At 37.5% G+C, this 8,731-nt stretch overlaps 2 protein-coding genes across 2 annotated transcripts; one reads left to right on the forward strand and one right to left on the reverse strand.

Moving 5' to 3' along the window:
- Positions 1-356: 356 nt before the first annotated feature.
- On the forward strand, positions 357-6,333 carry LOC106320405 (pantothenate kinase 2-like). Its single transcript, XM_013758762.1, has 23 exons — positions 357-443; positions 590-838; positions 924-1,139; positions 1,213-1,265; positions 1,508-1,624; positions 1,908-2,027; positions 2,121-2,215; positions 2,291-2,384; positions 2,473-2,604; positions 2,706-2,818; positions 2,901-3,093; positions 3,818-4,026; positions 4,147-4,191; positions 4,284-4,332; positions 4,446-4,528; positions 4,618-4,734; positions 4,811-4,874; positions 4,963-5,109; positions 5,190-5,348; positions 5,427-5,510; positions 5,596-5,790; positions 5,870-5,941; positions 6,029-6,333. Exons 2-23 carry the CDS (start codon positions 592-594, stop codon positions 6,128-6,130), a joined length of 2,706 nt encoding a protein of 901 aa, XP_013614216.1. The 5' UTR covers positions 357-443; positions 590-591; the 3' UTR covers positions 6,131-6,333.
- Positions 6,334-6,450: 117 nt separating this feature from the next.
- Positions 6,451-8,459, reverse strand: LOC106320406 (putative exosome complex component rrp40). The gene is made up of 8 exons (XM_013758763.1): positions 8,236-8,459; positions 8,088-8,162; positions 7,920-8,006; positions 7,499-7,555; positions 7,232-7,324; positions 7,043-7,115; positions 6,884-6,959; positions 6,451-6,793 (listed from the first exon to the last, which is right to left on the reverse strand). The coding sequence occupies exons 1-8, from the start codon at positions 8,284-8,286 to the stop codon at positions 6,580-6,582; spliced, it is 726 nt and encodes a 241-aa protein (XP_013614217.1). The 5' UTR covers positions 8,287-8,459; the 3' UTR covers positions 6,451-6,579.
- Positions 8,460-8,731: the final 272 nt, after the last annotated feature.

Below are 8,731 nucleotides of genomic sequence, written 5' to 3' on the forward strand. Positions count from 1 at the left end.
AGTTAATGTTTTAAGTTTAGATTTAGAGTTTAGGGTTTGCGTTTAGGGTTTAAAGTTGATGTTTTATGGTTTAGATTCGAAGGTTTAGGGTTTAGAGTTGATGTTTCGGAGTTTAGGGTTTAAAGTTGATGTTTCAAGGTTTAGGGTTTAGAGTTGATGATTTATGGTTTAGAGTTGATATTTTAAGTTTAGATTATTTAACCATATGTTTTTTTTTTGTCAAAATTAATCAAACGGTTATAAATGCTTTTCATTAAAAATAAAATAAAAATGATTAGCGTAAACATCTCAAATAATAGCACTTTGGAAATAGTATTTTTTCGGCAATTTCTCTTTTATTTATATACAAGATAATGTAACAATTGAAGTAGAGATTTTGTTGAGTCTAAGACTTTGAAAGTCTTCTCAGTTCGTGTCCTGTCTAAATCCTCGATACAGACAGGGTGAGCTGTGTTCGGGTTTCTACCTTGTTTAGGAAAGTTTGTCTCTAATTGAACTTAGCAGTGTTAGGCTTTTGTGTTATTGTTGTTGGTGATCCGATCTTTCTGGCTGTGTTTTTAAAATATTTTATATATAAATAAATAAAAAGGAATGGCTGGTCGAGAAGATGATGAGCATGATCCACCAATTCTTGACGATAAAACAGAAGCTGAAGCAAAATCTAGTGAAAGAGATATGGCTCCTCCTGGTCCTGGCACTTCAATCCACAGATCAGGCTCTAGGCCACAGCTTGATCTAAGCAAAGCTGAGATTCAAGGGAACTTCGAGGAGAGAGACCCCACCATTCTCTTGCCTAATCAGTCTGATGATATCTCTCATTTGGCACTTGACATCGGAGGTTTGGTTTCCAGATTTGTTTGTGCCTTCTTCTTCTTTCCATTACCAGTCTTGTGTGTTTGAAAACACGTAAAACCCTTTTGCAGGATCTTTGATAAAGTTGCTGTATTTTTCGAGGCACGAGGACTACTCAAATGATGATGATAAGGGGAAGAAGACTATCAAGGAGAGGTTGGGTTTAACCAATGGGAAGTTGAGAAGCTATCCTGTTCTTGGTGGGAGGCTTCATTTTGTTAAGTTTGAGACTCACAAGATAAATGAGTGCTTAGATTTTATCCATTCAAAGCAGCTTCATCGCCGAGGTAATTGGCTTCATTGTTGAGTGATATGATTTCAAGAATGCCTAAACCAGTTCTTGTTTGAATCAATGAATAGATCCTTATCCTTGGAGTTCGAAGACCCTGCCTTTGGGGACTGGTGTTATCAAGGTAATGACATTTTCATGACTTGCTTGTTTTGATCGTTATCACCTTATGACACTCTCTTTGGGATATGTTTAGCTCCTTCTGTAACTTGAGAAACCAGAAAACATTTTAAATTTCTCATAATGATATTCTTACAATAGTTCATGTGTCTTGTATCTATGTCATGTGTTTTTCCGATTTGGCTTTGAGAGTAATTTATGGTTGCTTGTTTAAACATATGAGTGATGCGTAGTTATATCTTACAGGTCACAGGTGGTGGGGCTTATAAATTTGCAGACTTGTTCAAGGAACGGCTTGGCGTTAGCATTGAGAAAGAAGATGAAATGCATTGTCTTGTTTCTGGAGCTAATTTTTTGCTCAAGGTAAGTAAAGACCATTCTTTATTGTGGCTGCATATGTAGTTGCGTCTTTATTACCAGCCCTTGCAAAACAAAACAAAACATTAAGACAGGCTCTGATTATTGGTGGCCGGTTACTGATTTGTTTATGGAGTTCTGATTCACATGAGAAGAAGAGCTAGAAATCTTTCAGTGTGTTTTTGTGTACGCAGCTCTGATTAGACTATTGGATTTGTTTAGTATGGTTTACTTATTGTTTCCGTTACTTTTGGACTTTTGTCCTCATCTTTGCATTTTGAGTCTGCAGGCTATTCGGCATGAAGCCTACACGCACATGGACGGTGAGAAAGAATTTGTACAGATAGAACCCAATGATTTGTATCCCTATCTTCTTGTTAACGTTGGGTCTGGTGTTAGCATAATCAAGGTATTTGTTTACTTTGCTAACTCCACACAGTTAGGAGATCAGAAAATCTGCATTGAACAAATAGATTTTCACGTAAGGCTTTTCAAAGTATAGGTTGATGGGGAGGGAAAGTTTGAACGTGTAAGTGGGACTAATGTTGGTGGTGGTACCTATTGGGGCTTAGGAAGACTTCTAACCAAGTGCAAGAGGTAAATTAATTTGATTTTGTACTACTTCTTTATATTAGTCTTTCTATACTTAACAATGTTTTTCTTCTGTTTTAGTTTTGATGAACTTCTAGAACTCAGTCAAAAGGGAGACAACAGTACCATTGACATGCTTGTTGGTGATATCTATGGTGGCATGGATTACTCCAAGGTATGAATGGCTCTACTTTTCATAACATATCATTTAGTGAATGCTTTATCACTACGGTTGGAGTGATTCTCATTAATCAATTAAACAGATTGGCCTCTCTGCTTCAACAATAGCTTCTAGCTTTGGCAAGGCCATCTCTGAAAATAAGGAACTAGAAGATTACAGACCTCAAGACATTTCCTTGTCTCTTCTGCGGATGATTTCTTACAATATCGGACAGGTATGTTGCCGTGTGTCCTAAGTTCTTAAGCAAGAGAAACCTAATCATGTGATGCCATTTGGATGAATATTTTTTTTTCTGATTTGTATGTTTCTATGTAGATATCATACTTGAACGCCCTTCGATTTGGGTTGAAGAGAATATTTTTTGGAGGATTTTTCATAAGGGGACATGCATATACCATGGACACAATCTCCTTTGCTGTACATTTCTGGTAAAGCTTGGACCTAGACGTGATATGAGTACTCTACTTTCATCAACTCAGCTGTTTAATGTACTGTTCTTCACCACACTAGGTCGAAAGGAGATATGCAAGCTATGTTCTTGAGGCATGAAGGTTTTCTTGGTGCTATGGGTGCGTTCATGAGCTACGAGAAGCATGGATTGGACGATTTAATGTCACATCAGTTGGTTGAGAGGTTCCCAATGGGTGCACCATACACTGGAGGAAATATCCATGGACCACCACTTGGTGATCTGAACGAGAAGGTAAACCAGTTTAACTTATGTTCTATCAAAGTCTCAGATTGTTATATATAAGTTATTTAGCAAATTAAGGTTCTGCAGTATAATTCGAATCTTCTGATTCTTTTTTTAATTGTGCTCGCATCAGTGAATAATCATATGCTTATGCTTGTATGGATATCATTTGTTGTGAAATATGCTGATTCTTTCTTATTGATACAAATTACAAAGTATCTTTTTATGTGACATAAAGAATAACAAAGTATCATAAACCAATAACCATAGAATTTGAAATTTTTAACAATTGTTACAAATTTAGCTCCCACTAACACCCCCTAACAATCATAAGTTATTCCCTATATTAACCAACTTTTGCTATTCTATTACTTCGAGAGATTCATTGTTCTACTGATCTCTCTGATCATATGTAACATGCATAGTATTGTTCAAATCTTGTCTCAAAGTTGTATATATATTTTTGCTTTTTATGTATACATCAGAGGTTGAAATGAAAATCATAAGAGTATATATAGTCCAGTGATCTTTGAAAATAAGATGGAATCAGGTGCTCTTTCCCTTTTTTCAACTTTTTATTTTGGCTAATTATAAAGAGACATCACTTCAACTAGTTATCAGCGTTCTGTAACTACAAAGAGACATCACTTCAACTAGTTATAAGTGTTCTGCATCTTGACTCAAGTCTGGATAAGTTTTGGATTTTTAAAGAGACTTTCCTGTTTGCTTACAGATTTCATGGATGGAAAAGTTTGTGCGTAGAGGAACTGAAATAACTGCGCCTGTACCGATGACTCCATCGAAAACTACTGGTCTTGGAGGCTTTGACGTTCCCTCATCCAGAGGGAGTGCTCTAAGATCTGACGCTAGTGCTTTAAACGTTGGTGTTCTTCATCTTGTGCCCACACTAGAGGTGTTCCCATTACTGGCTGACCCCAAAATGTAAGTGGCGTGTCCCTGAGCACATATATATAGATATATATAAATCATGGTTTGGCCATTTTTCATGACTTTAGAGGATTCACTTTTGTGTTTGTGTTATATTGATTTGTTCTACTCCAGGTATGAGCCTAACACCATTGACCTATCAGACCAAGGCGAAAGAGAGTGAGTAATACATCAATATTAATCTTCAAAACATTGGTAATATTGGATGAATACACTGTTTCTTAGATTGCTTGTTTTGCTTTGGTGTTTAGGTACTGGCTCAAAGTTTTGTCTGAGCATTTGCCAGACCTGGTTGATACGGTAACTGCTAAAAAGTTATCACATAGGAATACTATTCCACCTTCAGTATTGTATATTCTTCTTTATGGGGCTGTAACTCATTCTTTACTGTTATTCTATGGATATGGTTATAGGCTGTTGCAAGTGAAGGAGGAACTGAGGATGCGAAAAGGCGTGGTGATGCTTTTGCTCGTGCCTTCTCTGCTCATTTGGCAAGGTCTAGTTTCATAATACAGCAAACTGACCACAAGATCTTAAACAGAAAATTCAAGAAGTTCTTGATTTTCTTTATGTGCTTTTGTGTAGATTAATGGAAGAGCCAGCTGCATACGGAAAGCTGGGGCTCGCAAATCTATTGGAGCTTAGGGAAGAGTGCTTAAGAGAGTTCCAGTTTGTTGATGCCTATAGAAGCATCAAGCAAAGGTATTATAACACAGTCCTATGATCTCTTTCCTGCTTGTAGCTTCTCTAATGCCCTCTCTATCTTCGAAATTGATAGGGAGAACGAGGCATCACTTGCTGTTTTACCTGATTTACTGGAGGAGCTTGACTCGATGACCGAGGTCTGTGACCTTTAACTTTCATAATGATTTGCTGCTAAACATTTAGTAGTATGCATGTGAGACTAACTTCTCCTGGATTTTTTTTCAGGAAGCGAGGTTGCTTACACTAATAGAAGGTGTTTTAGCTGCAAACATATTTGACTGGGGATCTCGAGCATGTGTTGATCTTTATCACAAAGGAACCATTATTGAAATATACAGAATGAGTCGCAACAAGATGCAGAGACCTTGGAGGGTAAAAGAGACAAGACCACCTATTTTATGTTTGCAAACTCTTGTTTTAAAGTTGAAATGAATGTTTATCCTTGACATCAGGTAGATGATTTTGATGCTTTCAAAGAAAGGATGCTTGGATCTGGAGGTAAGCAGCCTCATCGACATAAAAGAGCGTTACTCTTTGTTGATAACTCAGGAGCAGACGTCATTCTTGGGATGCTTCCTCTTGCCAGAGAGTTTCTCCGTCGCGGAACTGAAGTACATATCTCTCCCTAGCTCTTCTTCTTGCTGAAATTAGTTAAGGAAACACTACAGATTGTTACTATGCTTCTCCAGGTTGTTCTTGTAGCAAACTCTCTTCCTGCTCTCAATGATGTGACCGCTATGGAACTCCCTGATATAGTCGCTGGTGCTGCTAAGGTAGTCTTGGTTTTAACTTTAGACTCTTTGCAGTGGTTATAACTATCACGAAGCTAACTCTTTTGTTCTGTCTTTACTCTTGAAGCACTGTGATATTCTGAGGAGAGCGGCGGAAATGGGAGGCTTGCTTGTAGATGCCATGGTGAATCCGGGAGATGGGTCAAAGAATGATTCAACTTCAGCACCTTTGATGGTTGTTGAAAATGGATGCGGGAGTCCTTGTATCGACCTCAGACAAGTCAGCTCAGAGCTTGCAGCTGCTGCCAAAGATGCTGATCTTGTATATACACAAAAACATCTTCTCTTGAAAAAAACTTCAAAATAGACAATCTTTGTTCATTTTTTGATGATTTTTGCAGGTTGTCTTGGAAGGTATGGGAAGAGCTCTTCACACCAACTTCAACGCTCAATTCAAATGCGAGGCTCTCAAGGTTTGAAACCTCAAAGTCTGTTTCAACTCTAAAAATATTGCTACTGAAACTTCTGACTGAAACCTCTCTATTACTTTGTTTTTGCAGCTAGCAATGGTTAAGAACCAGAGATTGGCTGAGAAGTTGATAAATGGAAACATATATGACAGTGTTTGCAGATATGAGCCTCCCTCTCTATCTCAAATGTAATGTATCATAGGCCCTATATGAGTTCTTGCCTCAATAGTTTGTTGGTTCATTGTTGTATACTTATTAGGTATTCTTCAGTTGGACTATCAATATGTATACACTGTTTTAGCTAGACTATTGCTCGGTGTTCTAAAATACGATCTAGACAGCGTTGGTAATACATTGTACCATTTTCATGTTATACATTGTTTTACGTGGATTTATATAGTTTGGTTACATAATAGCCACTAAAGACGCAACTGTTTGATCCTCACAAGTTTGGAATTGTGGAACTCTCTAGCCTTTGAAGTTTGAAGATATTAGGTGTGAGCATCTCTCAATGAACAAGATACCTAAGTTTAGGTGAAACAGTTAACACATTGATAGTCTAATCCAATAATATCTGCTGAAAGAGCATCCAGCAGTTACATTTCAAGGAACAGTAAACGTTGTTATTGTCAACATTTTTTTTAGTCTGAGATTTTTGCAAGCAATTTCTCAACCATGATTCTCTGCTGAGTCGCGCTTAAGGTTTCAGAGTTCATTATCGCGTTGGCTACGATAATCACTGAACGTGGAGCAGCTGCATTTACCCACACTCTGCCGTTTAAGCCAGTGGCGATCTCGAAAGAGAGTTTCTTTCCAAGAGCTTCGAGTACTGGGCACGTTGGTGAACTCAACAACCTATAAGAAATCACAAATTCAAATCTTTTTTGAGTGAATGCGGATGAATTTTAAAGAGAGATCGTTTATGAGAAAGTAAGTATGTCTTACATTCTTGAAAGACCAGTTGAAGTTTCAAACATGAAACCATCTTTTAAGGGTCCAAATACTGAAGCTTTGCCACTTGCTAGTAACATAGAAAAAGGAAACAATTAGTTATGAATGCACTTACAGTAGAGCATTGTTTAGTCTCCTAAGCTTTTGACTTACCGTCGGTACCAGACAGCTCAGGGTTCATTCCTATGTTTGTTTTAACAACTCGAAGATAAAGCAGAGTGCCTACCTGTTCAATACACACAAGGATTTTTTTTAACATTCAGGAAACAAGCAATTCAAGGAGAATGTCATATTCCAAATGAGAAGTCAGAAGAGATTCATGATTGATCGGAAGGTACATGCCTCAAACTTGGGAATGCTTCTTCGTGTCGCTCCTTCGAATGCAAGACCTGGCAAAAGCGCTATCTGAGGACCTTTTATGTCCACCCAAAAATTCTGCAATGCCGTGAAGAGTCATAGGAACAATTCAGTACTAAAATAATCTTAGACCATGTGTGGTTGTGAAGCAAGTTTAAACATGGCTTTGTAAACGTATTTGGGGACTAAATTTAATAAAGTGCTTGATAGGGATACAAGAATCCATACAAGCAATGATTTCAAAAGACTTACATCTGCTTTATAATCCACCACAATTCCAAGAACATGATCCTCAGTGCGAGGAATGTACTGCAAAAAAAAAAAAAAGAAAAACCATAAAGAACAGAGTCAACAAGAGACTTACATAGATAATCAACAAAGTGACCCCAAAACACATACAACAACAGTTTTGTAAACTAGAATGGTAGATGAACGGTATACTCTCTCTAATCATCCAGATGTAATACGATCAATAACTAGGGAAAATTAAAAAAATTCAAAGAATTCTCCACAAAAAGAATCACCATACTGCTAAAGACTATCCTCTCTGATACCAATTTATTTGAGAGTTCACACTCACGAATTATGATTGACATAAGAAGGGATAATCCATCACAATGAAACCAGCAAGTCACATGTTAAATACGGTAATAATAAACCAAAGAGGTTTCACCCGTTTATGAGAACTCTCGACCCAATACTTATTTGGCTTGGAGTAACTAAACTTCCCAGCTCTCATTGCAGAGATAGCATCACTATCCTGAAAGAAACCAAATTACACATGTCAGTGTCTGCCGAATGGAAGCAATTGAGGACAACAGATAAAGGAAGAGGATGATACCTGACGGAGGCCACTGCCGAGCTTGATAGTCTGGTTAGTCATGTTTGACAAATCAAGAACAACATCACCTGGAACCTACACAAAAAGAAGTGAAAAAACTCATGTTTTGAATTTGAGTAATTGGAGAAGAAGAAGAAAAAATACGGACGACAATCTGATCGATGAGGCTTGTGGGCGACACGGAAACTTTGGAACTCATCTTCTATCTTTCGCTCTAAGTGTCTGCAAAGGCGAAAGGAACTAACTTGACGAGAGCTAAAACCCTAAGCCTTCTTGTCTTGAACCTTGTTTCCTTGACGACGATGAGAAGTTGAGAACCGGGGGAGATTACTTTAGGTTTTCTTGGACAAACCAGATCCGATTCTTCTTACTCTAGCTGAATTCGAACCGACAGCTAACAGTTAACATGGTTTGAACCAATCGCAATTATCTCGAACCGATTTGAGAAACAAAAATTCGAATCGAAAATCAAACTAAACCAATCAATTTTATGATCTGGATTCACTTTGGTTTGTTTATAAAACCGAAACCTCAAAAAACAACTAGATATAATCCCAACCGGAAATTCGGATTACCCTTCTACTGTTATGTTTTACATTATAATGAATGTTTTGTGGATTGGTTTTTATAAAAAAGATATAATT

This window comes from Brassica oleracea, unplaced genomic scaffold (genome assembly GCF_000695525.1).
Source record: "Brassica oleracea var. oleracea cultivar TO1000 unplaced genomic scaffold, BOL UnpScaffold00911, whole genome shotgun sequence".
Taxonomy (NCBI): domain Eukaryota; kingdom Viridiplantae; phylum Streptophyta; class Magnoliopsida; order Brassicales; family Brassicaceae; genus Brassica; species Brassica oleracea.